The sequence below is a fragment of the Rhodamnia argentea genome, chromosome 10 (genome assembly GCF_020921035.1).
Source record: "Rhodamnia argentea isolate NSW1041297 chromosome 10, ASM2092103v1, whole genome shotgun sequence".
NCBI classification, from domain to species: domain Eukaryota; kingdom Viridiplantae; phylum Streptophyta; class Magnoliopsida; order Myrtales; family Myrtaceae; genus Rhodamnia; species Rhodamnia argentea.
In genome coordinates, this window is record NC_063159.1 from 10,892,282 (window position 1) to 10,909,020 (window position 16,739).

The following is a 16,739-nucleotide window of genomic DNA, read 5'->3' on the forward strand; positions in this document are numbered from 1 at the left end:
TAGTAATTTCATTATATATCGAGAAAAAATTAAAACACTTCTAAAAAATAACACCAGGCCAACTTGGGGACCGAAATGGATCTAGTCATGCTCTAGGGTGGATAGGATAGGTTCCAGTTTTACAAACTGAGGACCAATCTTGTTTGGTCCAATTACCGATTTCAGGGTGGAAACCGATTACCTCTACGATAAATTATATTGATGTTGCCCCATAAACACGTGATTAAAGTGAATATATTCCCAAACTACTCCCGAATTAAATGATACTAAAGGACGTAACTCTTAAGATGGATACTCCACCAGGCGATGCTTGTCCAACTAGCTCCACAATATGCAACGTCTTTCCCAATAGAAGAAACTCGAGGAAATGAATTTGGTGCTTATAATTTCAACAGAATGGTTGAGTTATCAAGAGCGTTTGAATGCGACAGATCCTGTGTCACGTTCGTCAAGCCAAGCCTTATTCAACACAAGTAAACGGGGCAATTTGCCAAGTACCCTACTTTACGGAAAAAAAAAAAAAACAAAACAGAATTTAGTATTTGAGAAATGTTTATCAGTACAAATTGATTTGTGAGTTTTCAACGATCTCCTGACCGAAAAAGAAAAATCTTGGCGCCCGTTTGTCACATAAAAAGACACTTAACATGAATTTTGTTAGTGTTGGAAAGGTGTTAGTCCTTACAGATGTAGCTATGATGCTGCTTGAGCTGTCGTTGTAACTTTATCGATTAGTTCCAATGGTGAAGACAGCGTATGATTGTCCCCGCCCATGGATATTTTGCATTAGAGATGGAAAAATTAAATAATAGGATTGAAAATGAGCCGAAAGATCCTGTTTGGAAAACATTGGATTATTTCCGACAGATTCAGAATGATTGGTAGCTTGAAATTAGAACACTTATCGTATTATTGAAAAGTATCTTCCGTATAGTAAGTCAAATTCACTAGTTGTCGCATTTTTTATTCTTTTGATTTGCCCCCACAACAAATGAAAGAAATGTATCCATTCCCTAATCTGCACTTGTATTAAGAAATAAGAAGATAAACAGGCATCTAATCGGCACATCTCTTATGACTTCTCATTTCATCCTAATTTGTACTTTGGACCTCGCGAACATCCCGAGATGGAAATTGTTTGTCCAGCCGTTAGGCCCAATCGGAACTTTGCATACTTTTTTGTTTAATTCTATACGAAAATGGCCTTACCCACTAACCGAAAGTGTTAAAAGTTGTGTACGACGCTCACTTTAGTTTCGAAAGTTTCCGTCGGATCACTTCATTATCAAATCAGAGAAAAAAAGATTGCTTAAGTGCTTTCAAGGAGAAATTTCGGCCAAACTAATTACGTAGAATCTATAATTGAACTTTTAATTTGACGTGGCAATTTTAAAGAATTCAGTCCACGTGGATTTTTAAAATTTAAAAAAAGAGATAAAAATTAAAATTAAATTAAATTTGACAATTAACTAAAAAAATTAAAAAAGAAAAAGAGAGTTGCAAGCTCTCGCCACCGCCACCCCACCATGGCCGGCCAGGCATAAATTTCTCACAAGAGGCACTTAAGTGATCATTGTTTTTCTGATTTGGCAATTAAGTGATCCCGTAAAAATTTTTGGCACTAAAGTAAGCCGCTATATACAATTTTTGACATTTTTTGTGTACTTTTCCCACGAAAATTATCAATGGATTGAGATTTTTTCTTGAAATATTCCTAGAAACTCCCTCTAAGCAAAACCTTTTTTTGTAGCCATTCAAAAAATTGCTCTCTTTCTTTTAATTTTCGATTGATTTTTGGCAGATTCCTAGTTCAACCAACCATCAAATGCATAGCACGGCCGAAGCACAGCGGTAGCTTGTAAAGTCAACTTTGCTGCACAAACTATTCCGCCACCTAATCGCATTTATGCTCCCTCCATGTGAACAAGAGCCGTCGGCCTCGTTCAAAGTATTTTCTCAGCCTTGTCTATCACTCTTGAGTTTCTATTTTACTTCTTTGGAATCAGTTACACATACACCAATAGTGAATCTTCTCAAGAGCCTTCCTCCTCTACCGTCGATTTGATAGTAAAAGAGTCGGCATCTCCAACCACCAAATAAATTACAGATGAGACCCATCATGGAAGATCTGCTGAAGATTTTCTTTCTGAATTTTTCTTTTTAATGTTTGGTGTATTTCTTACCAAACATAGTGTTAATCACCCCTATGGTGATTCGCATATAAGCTCTGATTTTAGATGGGACTGTCCAAAAAATCCTAAACTTATTACACATTTGTAAATTCAATCTTAAATCTTTTAACTTTTTCGATTGAGTTCTAAACTTTTTCTCGTTTTGCCAATTGAATCCATCCAGCCAATTTTGGTTGAAAATTGTTGAGGTAGATAATTTTAATAATATTTTAGTATCTTATCGAATTTCTTTACCAATTTTTTCATGCTTTTAGTTATTTCTTATTTTTATGTCTTTTTATCTTACTGTGATCGACGAGAGTCTCCGGTCCCTCACTGGCCATTGACGAGAGTCTCCGGTCCCTCACCGGCCACCGAGCGAGGGTCTTAGTATGCTATAAATTCCTAGCAAAGCCATCGTCATGATCATTCATGGTGAAGAACACACATAGAGATATTTTCGACCAAAATTGGTTGGATAGACTCGATTGCAAAAACGTAAAAATTGTTTAAAACTCAATTGGCATAATTAAAAAGTTTAGAACTGAATTGGCAAAAGTGCAATAGATTTAGGGTTAAGCATTAAATAACTTTGGATTATGAAAATATATGTATTCTTTTGTTACATGTTATAGTAAGAACACAACTTTCACAGCATACTTAGGGAGACTTTTTAACATACTCCTAACGTTTCATCAGAATAATGTGGAGCTTATCGAGATAACGTTTCGCAATCTTCAGCGAAGTGTCCATACCATGGCTAACGAATTGATTCTCTGCTTCGCAACTTGACTTTCGTGTATTTCTTAAGATAAAAACCACGTGCAATTCGTAAGACATTTTTGGAAGGGATTATAATCCAAATGATCTTTAAATTTTGGTCTAATGTGCAATATGGTCCTCGAAATTTAAATTTGCTAAATGCGATCTACGAAATTTAACCTAATGTTCATTGTGGTCTCTGAACTTTTAATTTGTCAAAATATTCGTTGTAATTCCTGAATTATATGGAAATATTCAATATAATCCTTCCATTAATTAAAGATCGGGGACAATAATGAATATTTTCATATGATTCATATACTAAATTAAAAATGTACTAAAAGGTCAGAGAACATGTTAAACAAATTAGACAGTGGAATCAATCGTAACGTATGCAACCAAAACTCCCATTCACAAAATAAAATTCCTTATCATATCCGCATTAGGCCTGTTTTTTATGGGCTGAATTTAATGCCGTTCGCTGCTGTGCGGTTCCTAAAGGAGTGTGCCATCCCACTTGCAATAAATAAGTTGTACCAATATCATCCCCTCTGATTTGGTTGGCTTCCTTTGAACATATACGACATTATCTTGCTCCACCCCCAAAAAAAAAAAAAATTATCGGGCCACACATCACACTTGCTAAGCAAGCTGGAGTGTGAAATTTTAATTCTCTCGACATGATCATTTGACTGGAAGAGTAAACAAAACTACGAGGACCAAGAAACCGAAGTCACAAGTTCAGTGTCATACCTGGCTCCTAGATTGATCCATAGCTTGTCTTCTCATGGTCTTCTTTTTACCTATTTCGCTGTTGGTGGCACTGTAGAAGCTCTTCTGTCCTCCATTTTTCCTCGTGTCTTAACAGCTTTTGGGATCGCAGCTTAGTTCTCTCTATTTTCTCATGATGTCATTGACAAGTCTCGTTCCATGGAATCAGAGCCTAGATGTTGAAATATAATGACGCGAAAACTAACCAGGATCTTGCAAATAAGTCAATGCAAAAAGTACAGAAAAATAACGATGAACGATAAAGGACACCAGAAATTACATGGTTCGGTCTGAATATCGATACCTACATCCACGGGAGAGCCAGCAAGAACAATCCACTATAATCGGAGAATCGGAATTACAATCGCTCAATACGCTCATATTTCTCACACCTAGATTATACCCAAATTCAAAATGTTCACAAATAAACAACTTAATTGGATATAATAAAACTCGCGTACGATCGAAATACCAGAACGCCCCTTACGTCCTTGTCTCTCTTCGTGCGTACGCTCCCTGCACAGCTTCTCGAAAAAACATCTCGTACGTTTGTTCCTTTCTCGTGTTCTTTCTCTGCGGTGCGCTTCTACTGTGCGGCTTTCTTTTCCTTTTTAAAGAACAAGGTCGGAGTCAGAGAGTGGCCTTTTTAAGTGGTCAACAAACCTAACTTTTGATTGGGACCCACTTATTCAAGATAGAAGTGGACGAGCCTTCTGCCAAGATTTCTCATTCTTTCTCACATATAGATAAGCATAAAATAAGTGATCCCCTTATTTTGTCTTGTAGCGCCAATAACAATTCTGGAGCGGGAAGAAGAAGACCTCCGTTGCACGCGTACGCGAGGATTTGTTTTTCCTTTAATGAACCGATTTAACAAATCGGTACTTATCCGTAAATAATTTTAAAAACTTGAGACATATTTAACACTAGACAATCACATTCATAAGCTTTAAGTGCATCTGCCAACCACAATGATTCAGAAAAAAAATGAGAATATAAAAAGGAGAAGAAGAAATAATGATTCTCCAGTAGGCTGAGTCAACACGCAGAAGCTCATTTAAACTCTCTATTTATTCAAGAGAGAAACGTCATCTCTGTCCATGCATTGCATGGCATTAAATCCTTCCCATCCCTCTGGTAATAACAAGTCCCATAGAAACCACCACCACCATTGCTCTGGCTTCTCTCAGTCATTACTCTGAGTCTGATCAGATGGACTCTTTCTCCAAGCTTGGCGATGATGATGACCATGTCCGCCACCTTCTTTGGTCATCCATCTCTAACCGCTTTGTTTCCGTTTTTCTTGATCTTGTCAGTCTCTCCTTCCTCTTGGCCCTGCTTGCACTTGAAACCCTCTTTCTCCTCCGAAAATGGACACCCATCTTCCATTTCCTCTTCTTCTCCTTCTTTATCGTCTTCTTCATCCTCAGACGGTTCGTTTCGAGCCCCGACCAAGTCTACCTCGTGGACTTCTCGTGCCTGAAGCCTCCAAGCTTTTGCAGAGTCCCTTTCACTTCCTTCCTGGAACATGCATCCATGATCAACACCTTCGACCGGGAGAGCATCGACTTCATGGCCAAGATCCTCACTTCTTCAGGCCTAAGCGAAGAGACCTACCTCCCTCCACAACTGCACTACATTCCTCCCAAAACCGACTTCCAGGAGTCCATCAGAGAAGTCCACATGGTGCTCTTCCCGGTGTTGGACGACCTCCTGGAGAAAACTAACGTGCACGCTCGTGACATCGACATACTCATAGTGAACTGCAGTGGCTTTTGCCCCTCCCCATCTCTCTCGTCCATCATCGTCAACCGGTACTCCATGAGGAGCGATGTGAAGAGCTTCAACATCTCGGGCATGGGCTGTAGCGCCTCGGCTCTTGGCATCGACATGGCCGAGAGCCTCCTCAAAGTCCACAAGGACTCGTACGCCGTCGTCTTGAGCACCGAGATCTTGTCGACCGGCTGGTACTCCGGCCGCGAGCGGCCCAAGTTGCTCCTCAACTGCCTCTTCCGCATGGGCAGCGCCGCCATCTTGCTCACCAACAAGCCAAAAGCCAAGAATGCCTCCAAGTACAAGCTCGTCCACTCTCTAAGGACCCAAAGAGCCTTCGAGGACAAAGCTTACTATTCGGCGTTCCGCGAGGAGGACGCCGACGGGAAACTCGGGGTCACCCTCAAGCGCGACTTGTTGCAAGTCGCAGGAGAGACGCTCCGGTCCAACGTAACGGTCCTCGGGTCGAGAGTCCTACCGTTCACGGAGAAATTCTGGCACGGCCTCTCGGTCCTCCGGAAGAGGTTCATCGACAAGTCTGGCAAGATTTACGTGCCCAACTTCAAGACCGTGGTGCAACACTTTTGCTTGCCGACCTCGGGGCGGCCGGTGATAAGGGAAATCGCAAAGGGGCTGAAGCTCGGGGAGGCGGACATGGAGGCTTCTCTGATGACGCTGTACAGGTTTGGCAATCAATCGTCGTCGTCGTTGTGGTACGAGTTGGCTTACATGGAGGCTAAGCAGAGAGTGAAGAAAGGGGACAAGGTGTGGCAGCTCGGGATGGGGAGTGGGCCCAAGTGCATCAGCCTCATGCTGGAATGTGTTCGGCCCATTCTCGAGGAGTCCGAGAAGGGCCCATGGGCTTCTTGCATTCATGAATACCCGGTGGCCATCGATGAAGTTGACGTTGCTTGACTATCAATGTTCAAGTCAGTCGAGTACACACTTACTAAATTGTCAGTCATTTTCAGGGAGATTTTCTCGACAATTTTTGGCATTAAAGTCGGACGGATGGTTTCCTTCCCACATAAGATCCATTGTGTGAGGAATTAGTGTTCTGATGGACCGTTTTATTTCTGATATAAGTTACTGTAAGGGAGATTACATTTTACTTTGTTACGATCATATCACTATTTACGTCAGTGATTTTTTTACTAGGCATAAGGTAAAATTTAGCCGAGACAATGTAAATCAATGAATCGAGATGTTATATGGGAAGATGAATGGATTCGATTCTCCTACAACTCATAAATGCATGTCAACTTCTCTGTGCACGATAGGGATGACACCACACGACTTTACGTTTAGCGAATCTCGATCCATCCGTCGAAATTTGCTCACATTCTTTCACCCGTCAAGGTTTTTACGGCAGGAAAGTTGACGATTGACCAGCCATCAGACTATCAAATTGCTCAAGTGGAACGGACCTACATGTATATGAATTGCTGTGATGGAAGAAACTGATGATTTGATAACTTGCCTACCGTCCGAAATTCAACCGTCAGTGGGGTTGATTGCACTTGACTCTTTGCTATCTATCTATGGTTCGATTGTGCAATGGAGTCAGATGCTCCACATAAGTGTTGATTTTTTTTACATAGAGATGTTACAAATTGTTAAACTTCGTAAGGAAACAATACAACAATCATTTGGACTGGGGTTATGTGGTCTTAGCATTACTCCCAAGAGATATAGGCATTGTGCTAGGAGTGGAATTCTGGTCGAGTTGAGTAGACACAAAATATTTGAACTTGTCTCGACACTAATGACCAAGGCACTATGGAACTTTTTCAAGGAAGTGTTCAACTCGACTCGACTCAATTAATCACTAAATTTTACTCTCACATTAAACTCCAAATCACGAGCTCGAATCTTGAAATATTCAATTAACCTCACAAGCTGCTTGAGTTGATTATCTCAAAATTCAAGCTTGACTCAGCTAAGTACCTTGAGCTATTTGAACTAAAAAATAATTGACCCCGCATTCGAGTAACATGTTCCCCAAACTCAAGTGGTTCGTAGACAAATTGAGTCGCTTACACCCTTATCATAGTTTCCTATTTGATCCCACTTTCTTCTTGAATGTGTTCCCAACATCCATGACCGTCTGCAATTTTTGGAGATGATAGCTCGGGATTCGGGAAAGGGCGAGCCACGTTTGGGTTTATCATAAGGAAGATTGAACAAGATTTGGAGGATGGAGAGCTTGATGTTCAGCAATCGATGTGCATTCTCTTCAAACGGGAAGTTCATATCTTTGAAAATTACATTTTTAAAATCTCTTTGGAGATTACATTTGTCCCAAAATGTAAACTTCAAAGCGTATTAGTTAATGCAAGTTCATACAACTTTAATGGGGCTAAGATTGTTTTACCTGGACCACCTGCCAACATAGCTTGCAAGCTATAGTGGAAGGCTCATGACATGACCCTATCGGTTATAAAAAGACTAACAAGAGTTAATTAGCTGGTTAACTTGGAACTGAATCTTACCAATAAAGCTTACTATTAAAAATAAAATAAAAAAGCGAAGACATGGACCATAAGAGATGTGTGTTCTATCTGACCCCGAACCCGACCCGAACTGTGAGTAGTGCTTGAATACGATCCATTTAGGTTTTTTAGTTCGATTACGACATGCTCCTTTATCGGCTATTTGGAGGAAGCTTCTGCGACTGCACGATGAAGACCATCCTACCTCGTACTAAGGAGAAAGGGATGATGGTTTTTCTGAGACTTACGATGAGTAAGAATAGAAGATAAGAAAACTTCCTACAAAAGCATCTTACTCCTTCATGCATGCTTCACAATTTTCATGTAGAACAATCTTTTGCTGTTGGTAGGGAAAATTGTCCAAAAGATTATAAATCTATTACACTTTTGGTAATACAATTCTAAATATTTTTAACTTTGGCCGATCGAGATCATCCGATCAAGTTTGGTCGAAAATTGCTAGCGTAGACACCAGCTGTTATACGTGGAATGGCCAGTACTGACGTGAATAATTTTAATAATATTTTAATTTTTTTTTTTCAAATTTCTCCTTTTTTTGCTTTGTTTTCTCGGCTAGCAAGGGCGACAACGCCCTCATAGCCGCGACTCTAGCCCAACGGCTGGCATGGCTGAGAAAAAAAAAAGAAAAAACAAAGGAAAAAAAGATAGAGAAAAAAATGAATGAAAAAAATTCAAAAGTATCAAAAAATTATTAAAAATTATTCACGTCGGCGTCGGCCGTGCCAAGTAGAACGGTCGGCGTCCAAGTTAGCAATTTCCAATCAAAATTTATCGAATGGACTCGATTAGCTAAAGGAAAAAAGATTTAAAATTGAATTAGCGAAAGTGCAATGGATTTTCAACATTTTTGAAAATTTTTGCGTTTTGATACTAGGCGGATTGTTTAATTAGAACACGATGGACTTGTTCAGTATTTTGCCATCTTTGGCTGGGCGAGTCCGCCGAACATAATACACGTAGGTTGCTGTCCCGTTGTGGCGTTCCACAAAACTAGGTCCTAGACTGACTGCGAGACATCCTTTTCTTTTCAAGTGAATTAACCATTGATGGCCCCCCTAAGCCCGCTCGTTCCGAGACCCAATCGCAATCCGTCGTATCATTTAGTGAACCCTACTGATCTTAATGTACCTAGCATTGCTCTTTTGGCGAATGCACTGTTCATTCGAGAGAGGAAACAAAATTTTTTTGACTCTATTTCATCCGATCTCTCAATCAAAGGCCGGCCCTTTGTGCGGAAATCACGGAGAGCAAACGCACCCGCACCGCTGCATCAGAGATGGGATGATGTTATGTTATGCCCCGCTTCATGGAATGGCGGGTCTGACAGAGACCACTAAGTGCATCCTATGAATGTTGGGGCCCAACTGTCCTAACCTGCGAATAAATGTTTCATCCACATGATTTCTTGGTAGACCAACCCCTCTATTACGGGGATCAAAAACTCGAGTCCATAGACGGGGGGGAGACCGTAACTATACAGAAAGCATACGCACATGCGAAATAAAATCGAGACAGAACTCGACTTTGGTATCATGTTCGAAAATCCAAAAGGCCACGTGTATATAAAAGTGCCTATAAATCCCATAAACAAGAGACCTGATTTTGGCATGATGGCCGGAACCAAGTTCTCCGGCAATTTTTTTTTTTCTTTTCACGATCATAATATATCAGTTTCTATTCACCACGCTGTAACAGTATAGATTTTTACCATCTTTAATCATCTTAGTCATTTTTTTTTTGAAATGTTTAATCTTTTCAGAGTGTTTTACAGGACGCCGGGACCATATCCCCAATTTAATTTTCACCGCCCGGCAGTCCTCCCGAGACTCAAGTCTACAGAAAATTGCATTCATGAAACGAACCAACCCGCTTTTAATGTCTCTGCAGCTGCAAAAAGGTTTAGACTTTGTAAGGAAGGAGGTCCCGCCACCTCCACCATCATCACTCCCAGCACTGATATCCCACCATCTCCACTGCACACTCCACATGCCTTCTTAAACTCCTTTCCCTCTTCTTCATCTTCATCGCTCTCCCTTCCTCTTCTGCATCGCCTCCTCCTCTAGCAGAATCAATACTCAAGATGCCAATGCCGGTGCATTGGCTGCTCTTCGTTCTAGTTCTAATGACTTCTCTCCAATCCAACTCCGTGGTTTGCGCCGCAAAAACGACTTACATTGTCCAGATGGATAAGTCGGCGATGCCCGCATCGTTCTCCGATAATCTAGAGTGGTACTCGTCGAAAATTAAATCGGTGGTCTCCACCTCGAACCCGCAGGAAATCCATGGCGATGCGGATGATGAGGAGCGGATCATCTACAGCTACCAAACGGCTTTTCATGGAGTGGCCGCTCGGCTGACCGGGGCCGAAGCCAAGAAGCTAGAGCGAGAAGATGGAGTGCTTGCTGTTTTCCCGGAGGAGAAGTACCAACTGCACACGACGAGGAGTCCCGTGTTCCTCGGCCTCGACCGCGAAGACAGCACGAACGTTTGGTCCGACAAAGATTTGGACCATGACGTCGTGGTGGGAGTCCTGGACACTGGAATTTGGCCAGAGAGCGCGAGCTTCAACGACACGGGCATGGCGCCGGTGCCTGCGCACTGGAAAGGAGCATGCGAGACCGGGAGGGCCTTCGAGAAGCGCCACTGCAACCGGAAGATCGTCGGGGCGAGGATCTTTTACCGCGGATACGAATCTGCCACCGGAAAAATCAACAAGCAGACCGAGTACAAGTCGCCGAGGGACCAGGACGGGCATGGGACTCACACGGCGGCCACGGTGGCTGGCTCGCCTGTACACGGCGCGAATCTGCTCGGCTATGCTTACGGAACGGCTCGCGGGATGGCTCCCGGCGCTAGAGTCGCCGCTTACAAGGTTTGTTGGACGGGTGGGTGCTTCAGCTCCGATATTCTATCAGCAATTGATCAAGCGGTGGCGGATGGAGTCAACATTCTGTCGATCTCGCTCGGCGGTGGGGTGTCTCCTTACTACCGTGACAGCTTGGCTATAGCAGCTTTTGGGGCCATGGAGATGGGGGTCTTCGTCTCGTGCTCGGCCGGAAACGGCGGCCCTGATCCAGTGAGCCTTACCAATGTGTCCCCGTGGGTCACGACGGTCGGGGCGAGCACAATGGATCGAGATTTTCCGGCGACAGTGAAATTGGGAACTGGGATCTCTGTTGCTGGCACTTCTCTGTATAAAGGCAGGAGGAACCTGTCCATAAACAAGCAGTATCCTCTGGTCTATCTTGGGACCAATTCGAGCGGTCCTAATCCAAGCTCATTGTGCTTGGAAGGAACCCTGAATTCCCGCACTGTTGCTGGCAAAATCGTGATTTGTGACCGTGGAATCAGCCCTCGCGTGCAAAAAGGTCAGGTGGTGAAGAACGCGGGAGGCATCGGCATGATCCTGCAGAACACGCCCGCCAACGGAGAAGAGCTTGTCGCAGACTGCCACCTCCTTCCAGCGGTAGCAGTTGGAGAGAAGGAAGGCAAGGCAATCAAGCATTACATGCTGACTAGCCAGAATGCCACCGCTACTCTGGCATTCGCAGGAACGAGATTGGGCATCCGGCCGTCTCCGGTTGTGGCCGCATTCTCATCCAGAGGCCCGAATTTCCTGTCCCTCGAGATCCTGAAACCCGACATGGTGGCTCCGGGAGTTAACATCCTCGCCGCATGGACTGGCGATGTGGGCCCGTCCAGCTTATCCACAGACCACCGGAAGGTTAAATTCAACATCCTGTCGGGCACCTCAATGTCGTGCCCCCACGTGAGCGGGGTCGCCGCATTGCTCAAGGCGAGGCACCCAGATTGGAGCCCTGCAGCGATCAAATCGGCCCTCATGACCACGGCTTATGTCCACGACAACACTCGCAAACCTCTCCAGGATGCGTCCACTGCCGCATCTTCTACTCCGTATGATCACGGGGCTGGCCACATAAACCCATCGAAGGCCCTCGATCCGGGTTTGGTATACGACATCCAGGCGCAGGACTACTTCGAGTTCCTCTGCACTCAAAAGCTAACACCGACGCAGCTTAAAGTTTTCACCAAATATGCGAACCGATCTTGCCATCACTCAATTGCCAGAGCTGGGGACTTGAACTATCCAGCCATTTCAGTAGTGTTCCCGGAGAAGGCATCCGTCACTACTCTTACCATCCACAGAACCGTCACCAATGTCGGCCCTCCAGTCTCCAATTACCATGCGGTGGTGTCGCCAATCAAAGGCGTGTCAATCCGAGTCGAGCCAAGCACCCTGAAATTCACGCAGAAGCATCAGAAGCTAACGTACAAGATGACGTTCACGACGACGGCTCGGCAGAACAAGCCGGAGTTCGGAGGATTGGTGTGGAAGGATGGGGTTCACAAAGTGAGAAGCCCCGTTGTGGTCACATGGCTACCACCAGTATGAGAAGCTCTAGGACTTCCAGTGGAGAGCGTTCAGTGGTTTCCTAATTTGCAATAAGCAATTGATTCCTACACTTCATTTTATCATCGCCTAGATTTCTGTTTCACTATCTTGTACTGTTTGCTTAACCATATGAAGGCGACAATGACTGTATCAACTAGGTTTGCAATGCGAATCCGAAGCCGGTGTAGTATTTGTTAGGATTTGGCGCACAATCACAATGAAGTAAAGCATAAAAGCGAGAAATAGAAATCGATGATTTTTTCCTGGTTAGTCCTTAAACTAGAGTTATGTCAAGCAGTAGATTCCATTATAATTAATATCTCGCACCTCTCGTTACGTTACTCAATTATAAACGAAAAAGAGTATATATAACAATAGCTATTAACGAGCCCAAACTCAAACTACTAATGAAAAAATATTGGTTCAAATTATCAATAAGTCCTCTGGCGGCTCGGGAGCGCTGGCCCCACGACCCTCTCCATAGCGGCTCCGCTATCAGGGAGTGGGACTCCGTGTTTTCCTGTCAATGGATAGTATGAACCACACCCCAAAAGTTTTCCGGTTGATCACTCAGCTCGGTGCTCAAAATTTTAATGCCGTTATCCCCAAAATCAATGTAGTTTTTTGGTTGATCGCTCGTCTAACTAATGAACTCCACACTAACTATTTTTGTTGTCGGTTTCATTAATCAATTATTTCAAACATACAAGCGATCGTGTTTTTTAAGTCATTCATTTTTCGCGAAACAAACCGTAATATGAAAGTTGTTTTAATCCGTTTGAAATCGTGGATCTTCCCGGGATTGATGGTTAACTTTAGATAGTGATGGTGATTTGTCAAATTTATTAGTAATCAATCGGGAAAATTGTCAAAAAAAATCTTGAACCTTTCATACTTTTGTCAATTCAGCCTTAAACCTTTTCACTTTGTGTTGATTCAATCCTATTCGTTGGAAATTGCTGACGTGGATGCCGGCCGTTATGCGTGGCACAGCCGGCGATAATATTTAATAATTTTTATTTAAAAAAATCGATTGTTTTTTTGTTTGCTTGGTTTAAGGCAATGACCCCCATCAAATTAGGGTCGACAGGGGTCGCCAACCCCTAGACAAGGACTAATGGGAGTCGCTGGCCCTTGGACGAGAGCTGGCGACCCTCGCGGGTTCCTGGATGAGGGCCGTGAATCCCTCGCGGCGAAAGGCGAGGGGTTGCGGCCCTCACCGTGGCCACATCTAGACCGACAGGGGTCAACATGGCCAGATCCGGCCACAGAGAGAGCGGGTGAAGGCCGTGACGCCCTCGTTGGGCCATGGGTCGCAACCCCTCACCTTCAGCCACGAGGGATTCGTGGCCCTCGTCTAGGGACCCGCGAGGGTGGTCGACTCTCACCCAAGGGCCGACAACCCCCATTGCTCCTTGCCCAAGGGTCGGCGACCCCTGTCGGCCCTAATCCGGCGAAGGTCGTCGGTCATGGAGCCGAAAAACGAAAAAAAAAGAAAAATAACAAAAAAAAGATAGATTTTTTCAAATAAAAATATTTAAAAAATTATTCATGTCAGTCTTGGCAGTACCACGTATGATGACCGGTATCCACGTCGGCGATTTCTGGCGTATAGGATCGAATCGGTACAAAGTGAAAATGTTTATGACTGAATCGGCAAACTTAAAAAGTTTCGGACTGAATTGACAAAAGTGTAAATGGTTTAGGAATTTTTTGACAATTTTCCCATAATCAATCTTATGTGATGACTTTTGGACCAAAAAAAAAAATCTTATGTGATGACTCTCATTATGGACCATAATCATACATCGGGCCGGTTCCTATGGGCTGGGCAATGCATATGGCCCATGACCAATACATTTTCTTCTTCGGCCCTTCCATTTTTTTTCCAACTTTTATGTAGCTCCTATTTTTTTGTGAAAATGAATTGCGACATCCTAATTCAGCCAGAAAAACTGGGCTTTGTTAGCTTAAAAAGTACCAACTTTAGATTGAGTTTCAATTTTAGCCCTAATTTTTTTTGTGTCTCATAAAAAAAAAATCAATTTTAGGTCGGATCTCATGGCATGAACTTTTTATTGTCTCATAAGAAAGCACTCACTTTCAGTTGGTATCCAAATCCAATCCCTAATAAGTTTCCATCCAACAATGACGCCAAATACCCTCTCTCTCTCTCTCTCTCTCTCTCTCTCTCTCTCTCTCTCTCTCTCTCTCTCTCTCTCTCTCTCTCTCTCTCTCTCTCTCTCTCTCTCTCTCTCTCTCTACATATGTGGAATGACGCGTTGGATCTATAATGGCATCATTGGACAGGGAATTTGGATAAAACTGAAAGTTGAGGCTTTTTTACAAGACAAGGAAAACTTCGGGTAAAAATCACGACGTGACCTACGCTTGTGTGTTTTCATGAGACAAGGAATGTTAGTGCTAAAATTGCGATACGGCTTGAAGTTGGTGCTTTTCAAAGAAATCGGGTCGCAAAAAGTAGAGACAAAATGGGCAAACATCATGAAGGACCGTCATTTTCTCTCCTTTGAATATAGTTTTTGGCATAATCACGCTAACATGATTGTGTGACAATATCACGATAAAATGTCGGATGTAAGATCAGAGCTGGATCCCGTCATGATTGTTATATATTTTTTGCCATCATAACACTTACGATTGAGCTTGCACCGTTATTTTATTACAATGTCAACTTCTCAAATCCCTTTTTAACACTTGTACTTCATAACGTTTGTTTTAAAATCCTCCATTAAGTCTGAGAAATAAATTTGTAGATCATCCCCGACAATCTCAGTGCGTTCGTCAATAGACAACATCTTCATGCTTGATTACATTATCTCCTACTAAAGTAAAGTTTTCATAAAAGATTAGTGTACATTACAATTACATTTAGGGGGGGTCCTCGTCCATAAGATAACCCTCGAGGCCAGAAAACTATGGTGGGGACACGTGGCACGAGCTTCGTTCCTTAGGGCCACGACTGCCGTACGAATAAACATTTTCCCATTTCTTTTCATGTTTATTTATACACAGGAAAGAGTCAACCTTCTGGTAATCCTCACGTGGTAATATACTACACACCTTCATGGAAATTCCAGTAAGTTTACACCAAGTGGCTCCTTAAGGAATCATCGGAGGCCCCCGCGGGAATATTACATAAGATGATACGTACACGATTCAATATATTCATGGGAAAACGTTAAAAGGAGTTGCTTGTAGACATCGTATTAGGTCTCATTAATTGTACTTTGAAAATCTAAATAACTTTATATGAAGCGGCCGACTTTTTCGAAATGTATTGACCCAATTCTTAAAGCGTGTCGATACGTGATATCTCCATTCCGATGATCCTGTGATCCCGAAATTCTTCTTAATAATGAATTTTGGAAACCAAATATCAGACGTTTACGGTCGCCATTTAGAACATGATTATCTACAAAAGTAAGGAGCAATTTAATTAGATCCGTATTCATGAGATGAAAACCATAAGCATATTACTCCCTTTGCCTTTTTTTGATTTGGAAGTGTTGGTATTCTCTTCCCAAAAGGTCATGTGCCGCACAATTCTCTTGAGTTTTATTGAAGTATTAGGCAATTTGATTTTCGCCTCAAGAAGTGATAGATCCCGAGTTCAACTTCACTGCAAATAAATATGTGTAACATGTAATTACTCCTTTCGGCAGGAGAAGACTTTACTAGTAACTACAGGTTTTTTCTATTGATCCACGTGTGAACTGCGACGGGCACGTGCAGCCGGGAAACAAATATAATTTCCGACGTGTCAACCGACTCAACGTTGGACCATGCCTCGCTCTTCGACACGTGGCTGCCTCTCCATCTTCCCACGCATCTTCTGGCGCGATGGCGATACCTCGGTCATACAAGATTAAAAAAAAAATAAAGTCAGAAAAACAAAAGCAGTGGAAAAGGGAACAGAACATAGTATTGTGGGCCCACCCTCCCTAAAAGAAATTGTCAACGTGGAAGCTTCGGGACGCGACATCTGTGCACTCCTTGTGCTCCAGACATCCCCCCTTTGTCAAAATGGTCGCACCACGTGTCGTGCCCTCCAGGCTACGTGACATGATGTCCATCTCGCGGGGTACGGGAAATTGACCGCGGAAGGAAAGGGGGGGAGTGGAGAACAAGACAGGACCCATTTGCGGAGATGGAGCGCCTTGCTGTACACGTGTCGAACCGACGTCTGACCAGTCTGTCTCGGTCAGCTCGGTCAGACCTGCCCTTCTCTTTTGGGCGCCTGCCCTGCCTCTGGATTCTCTGGGGATACCCAACACGTCTGCTCGTTCTCTTATTATGAGCCTCTCGACTTGA

At 43.2% G+C, this 16,739-nt stretch overlaps 2 protein-coding genes across 2 annotated transcripts; both read left to right on the plus strand.

Annotated features, from left to right (window-relative positions):
* Window positions 1–4,743: 4,743 nt before the first annotated feature.
* Window positions 4,744–6,595, plus strand: LOC115742701 (3-ketoacyl-CoA synthase 6-like). Its single transcript, XM_030677142.2, has one exon. It carries the CDS (start codon window positions 4,917–4,919, stop codon window positions 6,390–6,392), a length of 1,476 nt encoding a protein of 491 aa, XP_030533002.1. The 5' UTR covers window positions 4,744–4,916; the 3' UTR covers window positions 6,393–6,595.
* A 3,400-nt stretch (window positions 6,596–9,995) lies between these two features.
* On the plus strand, window positions 9,996–12,597 carry LOC115742645 (subtilisin-like protease SBT1.3; the record flags this gene model as incomplete). Its single annotated transcript, XM_030677058.2, has 1 exon — window positions 9,996–12,597. A coding segment is annotated over one exon (2,409 nt), but the record flags the coding sequence as incomplete, so codon positions are not given.
* Between the last annotated feature and the right edge of the window lie 4,142 nt (window positions 12,598–16,739).

What these genes read in the sequence shown, in the direction of transcription:
- LOC115742701 (XM_030677142.2), top strand. Translation starts at nt 4,917, where the DNA reads ATGGACTCTTTCTCCAAGCTTGGCGATGATGATGACCATGTCCGCCAC.